This window comes from Schistocerca piceifrons, chromosome 5 (assembly GCF_021461385.2).
Source record: "Schistocerca piceifrons isolate TAMUIC-IGC-003096 chromosome 5, iqSchPice1.1, whole genome shotgun sequence".
NCBI classification, from domain to species: Eukaryota; Metazoa; Arthropoda; class Insecta; order Orthoptera; family Acrididae; genus Schistocerca; species Schistocerca piceifrons.
Window position 1 is genome coordinate 66,263,688 of NC_060142.1, and position 13,504 is coordinate 66,277,191.

A 13,504-nucleotide genomic window follows, 5' to 3' on the forward strand; every position below is an offset into this window, starting at 1 on the left:
CCATACAGCGGCTGGTCCTGGCGGAGGTTCGAGTCCTCCCTCGGGCATGGGTGTGTGGGTTTGTCTTAGGATAACTTAGGTTAAGTAGTGTGTAAGCTTAGGGACTGTTGACCTTAGCAGTTAAGTCCAATAAGATTTCACACACATTTGAAAACTTTTAATCCATACAGCCGAGGTGGTAGGACTTCTGTGTCGCGCACATTCCTCTGTAAATCCGTCGACAGAGAAGACGTCTTGATTAACCGATTCGTATTCGATGTGATACGCTGTGTCGGTTTTCGGTGCGTCGACTGACCTAATAGGCCCCGGATCTTCTACTCATAATCTTCGGTCTTCATTACGATGGTTGCATTTCCCTTATCGACAGGCAGTAGCAATCGGCTGTAAAAGAGTACTCGCTGTGTGAGACCGACCACGTAGTAAAATTCGCCGACACGGTAGTTCTGGCCGTAGAGAAGAACTATCACACCAGCTTGATCAGAGAAGCTGTAGAAATAAACAAACACGAGAAGAGCTTCAACAAGAAAGAGGAAAGCCTCAAGGTAAACGGATCCTCGCTCCCCGTGCTGCAGTCGACAATCGTCGCAGGTAGCAAGAGAACCGCACCGTAAATGACCGCGGAGAAGCCCTCGGACTTTGGCGCGCCAAGTACGAGGGTCACTCCAAAAGAAATGCACACTATTTTTTTTAAATCTATCTTTTATTCTACATGTTTGGAAGTTTTACAGTGTGTAGATACATCCTTTAGGAACAATATTTTCATTTCTCCACGTAATTTCCATCCCTCTCAACTGCCTTACGCCGTCTTGGAACCAGCGTCTGTATACCCGCACGGTAAAATTCTGGACCAATCTGTTGGAGCCACTGTTTGGCAGCGTGCACAAGGGATCATCATCTTGAAACCTTGTTCCACGAAGAGAGTCTTTCAGTTTCCCAAGGAGATGATAGTCACATGGAGCCAAGCCAGGACTGTAAGGCGGGTGATTCATTGTTGTTCATCCGAGTTTTGCGATCGCTTCCATGGTTTTTTGACTGAAATGTGGCCGTGCATTGTCGTGCAACAGCAAAACATCCTGCTTTTACCGACGTGGTCGAACACGACTCAGTCGAGCTTGAAGTTTCTTCAGTGTAGTCACATATGCATCAGAATTTATAGTGATTCCACTTGGCATGATGTCCACAAGCAAGAGTCCTTCGGAATCGAAAAACACCGTAGCCATAACTTTTCCAGCAGAAGGTGTGGTTTTGAATTTTTTTTTTCTTGGGTGAATTTGCATGATGCCACTCCATTGATTGCCTCTTCGTCTCTGGTGAAAAATGTTTCATCACCTGTTACAATTCTTCCAAGAAATTCATCTCCACCATTCTCGTACTGTTCCAAAAGTTCGGCTGCATACGGTTTTTATTGTTTCTTTGTGAGCGACTGTCAACATCCTGGGAACCCACCTGGCACAAACCATTTTTAACGCCAACACTTTCAGTATTCTGCAAACATTTCCTTCCCCTGTCCCAACGTAGCGTGACAATTCGTTCACTGTGATGCGTCTGTCAGCAGTCACCAATTCGTTAACACTCTGCACATTGCCTGGAGTGTGTGCAGTATGAGGCCTGCCGCTGCGAGGACAGTCCCCAATATTGCCGTGCCCGCTTTCATCACGTAACCTGCTTGCCCACCGACTAACTGTACTGCGATCGACAGCAGCATCTCCATACACCTTTTTCAATCTCTTCTGGATGTTTCACACTGTCTCGTTTTCACAGCACAGGAATTCTATGACAGCACGTTGCTTCTGACGAACGTCAAGTGTAGCAGCCATCTTGAAGACATGCTGTGACGGCGCCACTCACGGGAACAGGTTGAACTAAGTTTGAATCAAGCAGGAAGGATGTACGAGTATCTACACACTGTAAAACTTTCACACATGCAGAATGAAAACTGTATTTTTACAAAAATAGTGTGCATTTGTTTTGGAGGGACTCTCGTACGTATAGTCTGCGGCCCCGAACTCGGTTCCAGTCTGTCACCAGCAATGGAGGATGAAACTTTGACAATGCCAGCGACTCGTGCTGGCGAAACGTCAGAAAAATCATCAGACGAATGTCGGCGGAAGAACGCGAGACAGAAGCCTACAGGCAGTTTGTCAGAGACAGTAATTCTGAGAAAGGGCTCACTGAGAAAAGATGGGACCCGCAAGCTGCGTCCTCAATTTAACTCGAGTCAGAGTCTACCACACAGGTTTTCTTGCCCCAGACGCAAACACGAGACGATCCCTAGCAACACCGCTGCCGATGCTTGTCTGCAGGAGCTGCAGCGGTTCCTGGACGACAGCCCGCAGGGGGTGGTGTTCTTCAGCCTGGGCACCATGGTGCGCTGCGACACGTTCTCGCCGGACAAGATGGCCGCGCTGCTGGCCGTGTTCTCGGCGCTGCCGCAGCGCGTGCTGTGGAGGGTGGACCCCGCCAAGCTGCCGCCGCTCCCGGCCAACGTGCTCGCGCGCAAGTGGATGCCGCAGAACGACGTGCTCAGTAAGTAGTAACAGTGTACGCTGGGAGGACATGCAAGGCTCCCGTTCCACGGGTACAGTGGTCCCTTTGCACGTGGTGTACGAGTGTTGTGTTTCACTGCCTAATTAACACCTTGCTTTTGGCGCGCAAGAAGAGTCAACGGACTTGCGGAGACTGCTTACCTCGCTACTCCCAGCCCATCCCCGCGCGCTGCAAGGAAGAAAAGTGACGTGTACAGGGTGTCTCACCATACCTATTACAGGCGTGTAGGAGATGTAGAAGGGACGTAGTAAGTAAGTTCTGATACCCGACTGGACGTTAAATAAGTCAGATCCAATCACTTCCAAATGTCCCACTTCATAGTAGAGTAGGTAATGGTAGAGCGACAAAGTGCATTTCTCGAAAACATTTCCAGGAACACCTCAGTCCATCACGTAGCGTGTGGTTATAATGAAAGTGCAACTATTCACGAAGTGTGAATTACCGTACGGCAACGAAACGTGGTAGGTACGCTAATACGGTAACACAGAACCGATTTACGCTGAAAAAAATAGTTCTAACTTTGACCACCAGGTGCAAATGTGGCGCTGTAACTGCGAGTAAGACGTAATGTCTGTATGTAATGGATTACGACCCGGATGTGGACAGATAAGGCCCAATAAGAGAGAAAGGAATAACGTCGATTTTATTATTAACCGCCGCTTGCACAGTTTGTTCAATACGAGCGCTGTAAACGTCGACGAGATGTTACATCCGTAAAACGACGTCATCAACAGTTGCTTTCCGCAGATCCGATAGAATGTGAGCAACGTGTTCCTGTATTCTGGCCTTCAGGTCGGGTAGAGAGTAAACGCGTCACCGGTAAATGCGCTGTTTTAGATATCCACAGAGCCAGAAGTCACATCGATGCAGATCAAATGATCTTGCAGGTCATGTATCTGGAAACCCTCTGCGAATAGCACGTTCGTGCAAGGCTGCATGAAACAGATCACTGGGTGAACGACATGAGGTGTTCCCCTATCTTGAATGATAACTGTGGTTTCCACACAGTTGCGCTTTTCCAAAGCAAGAATCCCATACAACTGACTGGCCGTCTGGGTGTATTTTCTTCAATGAAGAACGGACGGAGAGTAAAGTAACTTGTGAATCCACACCACACAGTCACAAACGGCGAGTGCAGTGGCTCTTTGTGTACAACACGCTGTTTAATAGTACCCCAAAAACAGCCGTTCTGTGTATTGGCTGAACCCTGCAGTGTAAAAATATTGGGCGGCCACACATCATCAACTTTGATCCGTGTTAACAAAATTCAGAACGATGCTGCGGGTCATTAGGTTTCGGATACTGTACCATCTGGATCTTGTACGGGTAGCATTGTAAAATAGACCGCAAAACGTCCGAAGTGTTGTCCATGGGATAGGCAATTCTGGTGACGCTCCACGAGCACTGGTACTCAGATGGCTCAAATGGTTCTGAGCACTATGGGACTTAACATCTTAGTCATCAGTCCCCTAGACTTAAAACTACTTAAACCTAACTAAGCTAAGGACAGCACACACATCCACGCCCGAGGCAGGATTCGAACCTGCTACCGTAGCGGTCGCTCGGTTCCAGACTGAAGCGCCTAGAACCGCTCGGCCACATCGGCCGGCCAGCACTGGTACTACTCGGGGCAGGCGCTGTACGGTCAGGTACAGCAAGAGCATCCTCATTAGTAACTTCTACGGTGGTAGGACGCCTTCTTCTTCCAGGTGACACATCAATCTCACCCTTGTCTCCGAATTTTATTATCATCCTCTTTAAACCATTTAATGACATCGGGCCTTTCCTGAGACGTTTCTGTCGGAGTACTCTCTCAATGAAGCACTGGTAATTGCTGCCGTTCACACAAAACATTTTCACTAACGGTGGAGGGTCTGTCTTTTCGATAGCCACACTTTTTAATCACTTTATGGCTTGTCAAATGACAACGGGGATGTCATACTGACATACAAACTGTATACAGCGCCAGCCCTGCACACACTTGGAAGTAAATTGTATTCAAGAATAAATCGGTTCAGCATTAAAGCAGTAACACACCTATCAAGTTTCGCTGCCATGCGATAGCTACAGCCAACGCTGGATCTCACTGTGGTAGTTGCACTTTAATTACAATGACCCAATATGTCATGGATTGGAGCCATCCCAAAAATTTTTCGACACAAGCGCTTTGCAGCTCTACCATTACGGACAGTACCGTGAAGCAGCAGATTTAAAAGATATCCGCTACGTAAACTCATTTTACGCTGCTGACAGAAGTCGAAACATTGAATCATACTGGCAAGAGATGAAGATGTCTGCAGCCGTGCATTGCACTGCTCTCACAGTGCTATAACGAAGTGATTTCGAGAAAAAATAAGGCAGAATGTAGCACTTTTGTGTAGAAAACACAGTGGTGATTTAACTAACAATATGAACTGAAGCCATGTCTTTTTGACGTAAGGAGCAAACGTGATACAGCATTAAGTGAAATATGAGGTACAACAAAAGACTGTAGACAGCAGTGAACAGGAGAGGAAATTAAAAACGAAATATAAGCTCTGCGTTCACATCACTGCCGAGAAAGACATGTCGTTCAGGCCTCGAAGAGGTGTGGTGCTGAACGAATTTTGTTTACGTGCTGAAAGTGTAGTTTAATGACAGATCTAGTTTCACCAATGGTATGGAATCATAATAGTCGCTGATAACTTATCCGAAAAAGTAATTCTTTTTCTCATCACGTTATCCTCCTCCGCTAACTTCTATTGCACACCATCCAGTAGGAGCCTATAACTATCCTCGCTTTTCCACAATTAACTTCGGAATGAGTGTGTACTCTCTTCTGAAAGAATATATCTCCGAATAAATGTCGAAAGTCCTGTCTCTTCCCGTCCGCTCATCCACTTTTAAAGCATAATTAAAGTTTTATTTGCGTATTTTCCATTGCCACAGCATGTAATGCATTGGACACAGAGCAAGCGAGAACTGTTAATCTCCGTATATCACTCCATACCGTGACAGGTTACTCTGTGTATCGCTGGAGGACCTACTGTCGCGCGCTTTGTTCCGCGTCTAAACGCATGGGACTTTCACCGTTCGCTTTAGTGTGCGCGTTCTTGTGCGCTTCAGTGTAGCTTACCACTACCATACAACTGATACACATCGGTCCTGGAAGTCATTCCCCTCCTGGCAAAGAAGATGATGAATATCTTTGAGTTTTAACACAAATACATGCCCGCAAAATATCAGTTTCGAGACAACTATCGGGGAATGGCAGGTACACCGCACGCTTTCGATTCGTTTGAGTGGGTCAGCCGGGGAGAGCAGGAAAAAAGTTTAATTCTAAAGATTTCATTGTTTGAAACTGATAAGAACCAATATTTGAGTTGTTATAGTAAATGAAAATACATGAAAATAATTTTGAGAAGCCCATTGTGAAGAATCATGAGTTATGAACTGTTTGAAGATCGCATACTGATATGAGCATGACAGCCATTAGAAGGACATGGGAAACCTAATTTCTTAGACGACAGCGTGCAAAAGTTGGGTATCAGAAGTAGTTTCGAACAATTACAGGGAAGCAACCAAATCGGTGAAATGTTCTTAATGTGAACTACATGAAAGAAACTGACTTTTGGAGCTAAGTAGGATGAGTGACTTTCGACAGAATGTGACTGATGATTTCCCTATAAGTATCCTGTCCAATTTACAGGCTGGCTTATGCACACACTTCATTTCAAAAGCCATCTTGGGATATCTGATGTACCAAACCCCTTTTACTCGTCAAAGTCCCGCAAACTTGAGTGCACATTAATATTCAAAAATAGGGGCGGTTACAAGCTATAACTGTGTGATTCATCCAACAAGGGTTTGTGGTGACCACGTGGGAAGGTAATGCGTGAGGGGTTAAGAAATATAGCGCATTCTACAGTTTCTCCAGACGGATTACTTGACCGAACAGTCCACGGATATATTGCCAGTTCATAAATTTCAGCGGGCACAATTTTTCGGATTCAGACTGGTCGCTGTCGTCAGATGCGCTAACGAACTGAGCACTTGGCCGACTTACCGTGGTTGAACAGCAAAATAGAACCGCCAAAAAACACATTACCGTGTCTAATAAAATGTCCCACCGCAATAGAGCAAATACACAAGGGGTGGACAAACGTGGAAACACTAGGAATACAACCCATTACCGTGCCTAGTACGGTGTAAGAAAACTGTTGGAGTTCAAAACAGCTTCCAGTAGTCTAGGAGTGGACAATGTTACACCATTCTTCCTGCAACATTGTGGCAATTTTATCTAACGGTGATAGAGATGGATAGTGATTACATACCCTTCTCTCCAAAGCACACCACGAAGGGTCAGTAATATTGAGACCTGGTGACTGTGGTGTTCAGAGGAGATGCGAAAATTCATCCTCGTGCTCACAAAATCAGTCCCGCACGATGTGAGATGCGTGGACAGGGGCACCGTCGTCTTGGAATACAGCGTCATCACTGAGGAACAAATGTTGAACTATGGGATGGAAATGCTGAGCCAAAATGGTCACATAGGCTGGGGTAATAGTGGCACTTTACAGAGCAACCAAGGGGCCCGTGGAACACCACAATCCGGCAGCCCAAATTATCATCAAACCCCAGCTGTGTTTCACACTTACGCCTTAAACTGACCAGAAGTCAGAAACAGTGTGAAACAAGACACACCTGACCAAATAACTTTGTTTCATTACTCCACAGGCCAGGTTTTATGGCATCGGTACCACGCTTTCACTTACGGGCATTTCCATCACTGATGAGCGGTTTTGGAATTCAAATTCACCCTGCAATTCCCGGATTATGGAGCTTCCTTCGTGTTGTTTTGGCGCTGACAGTGTTCGTGAATGCGATATTCACTTCTGCAAAGACGTTAGCAGCTGTTGCCTCTTCACAGTCCTCTTCAATGACCGTCCATCGATATTACTTGAAAGACACTCATATCAGCGTTGGCATTGTGACTTAGCCTATGTTTTCCGCTTTGCCTATATGCGGTATAAATCTTCGGTGCCTCTTGAAACACCAGACACGTCGGATCCCTTGGTTACGGGAGCACCCACCATACGAACACCAGGAAGTTGCCCACACTCGAATTCACTTATCTCTGACACGATGCTCTCACAATTACAGAGAACACTGTTCTGGCCCCGACTGATTCTCGCAACGTATAGAGGACATTGCAGAGGTACCATTTATGGTGAAATACAACAGCGGAACCTGCAGGCTTGGCTAGTAGCTGTATTTATGTTCAAGCATTCACTTCTCGCGCTGTTTCCGCATTTTTGTCCAAACCCCTGTACATGGTGTACACATATTTTTATATGTGGTACCTTAATGTGCACACGCATCGGTGTGTTGGTCGTTTTTTCTGTGCCCTGAACAGTCTTCCGACAAACACGCCACAATCTTTAGGCCCTATTTTTTTTCTGCATGGCCTTAACTGCACCACTAAGTCGACTATGCCTGTCAGTACAGACTGACCGTTTTCTCCACACGTTCGCACTTCAACACCTGACTTGCTCCCCAGAGGAAAATTAGCTTTAATGGCTCGCTCTTGCCACGTGTAATTGGAGGTACTGACCAACATAAACGCTTACGAGTTGTAATACGAGGTGTGTCTTTTAAGTAAGTACCGTTTTGAAATTAAAAATGACGTGCTAGTATATCTCAATAATTTTATTTTTACATGAATGCACATCTACGCACTGACGCCATTACAGTCTGATTCTTCCTTGTTTTCGTTGTGTACTGATTGTTTAAGATCCCTCCGATAAACGTGAGTCCCGCCGACTGTGAAGTACGGGCTGTTATAAGATTTCTTAGTGCTAAAGGCCTAAAAGCGATCGATATTCATCGTGAGATCTGTGCAGTTTACGGAGAAAACATTATGAGTGATGGAATGGTAAGAAAGTGGGTGAGAGCATTTAAAGATGGCCGCACAAATGTGCATGATGAACAACGGAGTGGGCGACCTACGGTCATTAATAAAAGTTTGGTGCAGAAAGTTGACAATAAGGTGAGAGATAACAGACGCTTTACGATTTCCTCCTTGCGGGATGACTTTCCTAATGTTTCGCGTAGTATTTTGTATGGCATTGTGACCAAGCACTTGAATTACCGAAAATTTTGCATACCTTTGGTACCGAAAATGTTGACGGATGTGCACAAAACCAAACGTTTAGACAGTGCAATGACTTTCATTGAGCGGTACCACAACGACGGTGATGATTTCTTAAGGCAGACTGCTGCGGGCGATGAAACATGGGTGGCCTACGTCACACCAGAATCAAAGCAACAGTCCATGAAAGTTGAGCAAAGGCATCGTTTTGCTGCAAGACAATGCCCGTCCGCATGTGGCGAATCAGACCAAAGACCTCATCACATCTTTTCGATGGGAAACTCTAGATCATCCTGCGTACAGCCCCGATCTTGCGCCCAGCGACTACCATCTGTTCCTGCACTCGAAGAAATACCTGGGCGGTCAGCGTCTTCAAGACGATGACGAAGTCAAAACAGTGGTGATGTAGTGGTTAACAAGTCATGCGGGAGACTTGTATGAGGAGGGTATTCAAAAACTGGTACAACGTTATGACAAGTGCCTCAATATTGACGGAAATTATGTAGAAAAGTAGATTATGGTACAGGCTTTCATGTAAAAATAAAATTATTGAGATATCTTAGCACGTCTTTTTTTTAAATTTCAAAACGGTACTTACTTAGAACACACGCCTCGTAGCTATAATTATAAAATGACGTAAATGCTCACGTAATGTTGTTCAGTACACCGTACTCAGTCACCAGTAGGAGTATCTGCATTTAAACTCGATATACCCTGTATCCTCCCACTGGCTAACGGGCAGTACACTCACGGACTTCGATCAGGAAATAAAATGAGTGTCCTCAATCCGTTTTTGTTGCGCAGATCATCGAAACGTGCGGCTGTTCATAACGCACTCTGGCCTGATGGGGACCCAAGAGGCGCTGTGGGCAGGCGTGCCCATGCTGTGCATGCCCATGTTTGGCGACCAGTTCCTCAACGCCCTCAAGGTGGAGTCCCTGGGAGCCGGCATCAAGCTCGAGTACAAGGACATCACGCACCAGTCGCTGACCAGCGCCATGGACGCCCTCCTCAACGATCCGAGGTGAGGGGCTCACACAGGAAAGGTGGAGGATACAGGCTGCAACCTATTGTCCAGAGTGTTTTGAAACGGTAATGCATTTTTTCGTGAATAATTATTACCTCGCTATGGATATTTGGACTAAAATGTCGTTTTCTATTATATCCTTCGTTACTGCACAGTTTTGGTTGTGTATCCGTTTCCAGGTGTATGCTGCAACCCATGGAACGTATCTTTTTGGTTACAGTCAAAAATATAGGTTAGTCATAGATTTTAAAAATGCGACGGCCTGGCGATGTACGACTGTACCTTAGCGCGGACTGCAAAATAAGAGGATATTTTAATCGCGGTCACGACAGCTAGTGCGGAAAATTATTGTCGAACACAAAATATTGTCTGTTGACCACGCTGCAAACGAAGCACAGCGTCATTCATAAGCACCTACGGAGGTGCAAAGGCGATGTTCGGAAAAGTGTAGGACATAGAGAGAATGACGTATAGCAGTATTGAATTGTAACACGTGCGTGCCATAGCTGCAAAGCGCTCTACCAAGGGGCAATAACGTCATAACGTGTAGACAAAACATCCGCTAATTAAGATCTAATAGTATTGCTTCTGCCCTGCAGATAGGCAACCCTACGAACAGACATCCAAACCAGTCTGCTGTCACGCCTTCCCACGCAGTTCCTTTCAACAACTTCAATTAACTGTTCACATGTGCTGCCGTCTGCCACGACACAACTGGTATTCATATTAAGCACCTGCAAAATGAGTTAAAAACTTGGGAACATGCTCTGTGCACTGACATGTGTCTGTTTTCTGCATGTCTCGTACTTTCCACGCAGCATTCTTCTGAAACCAATCCCAGAAATACTTACGAATAACTATGTGCGTACAATCACCTTTCTGTATCGTAAAACAGCCATGAGTTTCCAAAGCTGTCATTATTTACAAAAACAGCGATAAGAAAGTTGTTTACATCAACACACAGCTGCCCAGTAACAGTCTAAGATTAGTAACCTGTTAGCGTCGCGAGCCGTGTAGAACGTTGTTTAATTTTTGCGTTTACTTTATTTTCCTCTACATGAAAAAAAGCTGAAATTTTCAAACTACTTTGTTTCTCGCGCATCCTGACTGGCTATGGTACTAGTAATTCCAGATGATGATAAGTATTGTTTTGTGGTATATCAGCAAAACAGTGATCCTTATATTTCTCATGCATATAGTTACTACTGTTGCCTATCAACAACTTGTTTCTACTACGAACTTCTACACTATATCTCCGTTTCTAGCCATCTCCTTGTAAGACGTACTTCGTAAACTGAGATCGTAAATTAACGCTTATCGTTGTTTATTGAAGGGCGGCATTATCTACAAGTCAGACACTACGTACACAGTTTTTACAGAAACAATGTTGTAATTCAAACTGTAGAACCTAGACTGAAAAATTAGTTGCTTATCGTTTTACCACAATTGTACGGAAGGGCACACATACTTTTCTCCTTTTCCGACAGAGAGTGGTTAGTGACATTCACCAGAGCTTCGGAGATTTCGTTCGACATTGTCATAATATAATGAACCCCATTGTTGTTAGATTCCGTCAGCATCGAGATGTGTTCGCAGTGATCGAAGGTTTAATGATGTTATGCATTTATGTACAACTAGAAGGAAATACTTTTTAATTTGCTTGTAGTCTGTCGTCACTGTAGGTAGAATAATATTACCTCATTACGTCAATTTTTTTAAAATGTTTTATGAAAGCTTTGCACGGTCGATTTAATTTTGTTAACAGTATGGAATATAGATTCTGATGTACCAGCCGTGTCCAGCAGTCCCTTGTTCTTAACAGTTATCAGCATGTTTACGAGTTTTTCTTCGCCAAACCAGACCCCATGCTGACATTGTTCCCGTGTTTGCCCTCTCGGTCTGCTGCAGTATAGTCAGAAGGAAACAGTAAGCTGAATAGCGCTTCTAAACAGCATCCCATACGAGCAAACCAGTTGCCTCTTTACCTATGATTACTCTTACTTTAGATATCTGGGCTATGCACGGGTCTGTTTAAGAATAGCTCGATGTAGTCAAAGGGTCGAGCCGCGCACGTTGTCCTTCATGCCCCGCAGTTGATTCGCTGTAAATAATAACCTGTAGTAGTGATCCTGCAGTCAAATAGTCTATGCATCGACTAGAATTGCGAGTTAATAAAATACACGGAAATACAAAGTTAGTTATGAATAATTTAATAACAACCGTTCTATTTTAACGTCTGTAACTAAGGTAGAGACGTAGAATTGTATTGAATAATGTTTATTTCAGAAAGGACCTCTGAAATAAACTGGAAGTGATCCTACGATATTCAGTTAAAATACAGACAGAAAATACCGTTATCCAATGCAGTAAAGTTACATTGGGAGCGTTACGAGAATGGTAGCGAAATTCCCAAACTAAATAGTCATCAAAGATACGCGGAAACTAAGTTCATTCCGAGGTCACAATATACGAAATATTCACCAGCTCAAATCAGTTCAGAGTTCAACATGAGGATTAACCAAATTAACACATGAGACGATGAGTAGAAACTTACACCCTCTCTATCCTCAATTCTGCAAACAAGCAAAAATATGAATCCTGCTCTAGAACAGATATAGACATCTCAGAATATAAATCCCTTGAGAAACTGAAGTACAGTAGGGGCCCGTTCACAGCGAACAGTCTATCAGCCACTCTATCAGAAACCAAACGATACCACAGGCAGGTCTGCCCTCTTCGAGACCGAACATCGTGTCCAGAGTCGCTCCCTTGAGCACTTCATTCGAAAAGTCGCAGTTTCCACTTGACTTCCATCTGCTGTTGCATTGGCTGAAGGCAGTATAACCGAAAATACATCGTTCTTAAATTCTAAATATTTCATTTCACTTGACTCGACCACTCCACTAATATATTACAACAATATTTAAATGAAGATATGTTATAAACATTCGATCACACTCAGGTAATTCACAATAAACATAAATAAAGGTTTGCCTATAAATAAATGGGCTACTATTCTCGCGCAAGTGAACTCCCGATAAATGACAACAGATTGCCATTAAAAATTGCTTGAACAATTATTAGGCCTGCTTGTCAGAAGCGCCTTTTGGCACTTTTCTCAAAGGTGGTGTCAGTTAATATATGCGACCGACCACGTCGTAAATTGCCATGATTGTGTATCATCGCTTGTTATCATTATATAAATAAAATTACTGGCAAAATAGTAAACTCTTCGTTGAATATGTACAGCACCAGTATTACAAAACCTGAGGTATTCATGCTGTGTTCAGTGGCTATGTAACTGAGGAGGTTGCGATGTTCTGAGAGACATTAGCCGGCCGGTGTGGCCGTGCGGTTCTAGGCGCTTCAGTCTGGAACCGCGTGACCGCTACGGTCGCAGGTTCGAATCCTGCCTCGGGCATGGATGTGTGTGATGTCCTTAGGTTAGTTAGGTTTATTTAGTTCTAAGTTCTAGGCGACTGATGACCTCAGAAGTTAAGTCGCATAGTGCTCAGAGCCATTTGAACCATTTTTGAGAGACATTAGCATAATGCAAAGATATAAAAACGTAATAAATCAAGAAATAAAACAGCTAAAGATATGTATCTTGCAGAGATCATACCTGTAGCGTAATGCTATCATCTGAGATATCGTATGTTGAAACATCATGGAGCATTTCAAAATTGTTAATGCAAAGGTTCATTGTGAAAATCTTTATTCGCCGTGAAATAGTAACTTCTGTAATTCTAAAGATACTGGAATACTGTTGACCCACTGGATGCGCCTCTTTTTTCTGAGAT

At 44.2% G+C, this 13,504-nt stretch overlaps 1 protein-coding gene across 1 annotated transcript in view; it reads left to right on the forward strand.

The window, feature by feature from the left end:
• The window catches only part of LOC124798736 (UDP-glycosyltransferase UGT5-like), a 105,279-nt gene that overhangs the window by 45,678 nt on the left and 46,097 nt on the right, over positions 1 to 13,504 (forward strand). The window contains exons 4-5 of the mRNA XM_047262264.1: positions 2,304 to 2,526; positions 9,482 to 9,701. Of these exons, the coding sequence (XP_047118220.1) occupies positions 2,304 to 2,526; positions 9,482 to 9,701 (443 nt within the window). The remainder of the gene's footprint in view (positions 1 to 2,303; positions 2,527 to 9,481; positions 9,702 to 13,504) is intronic.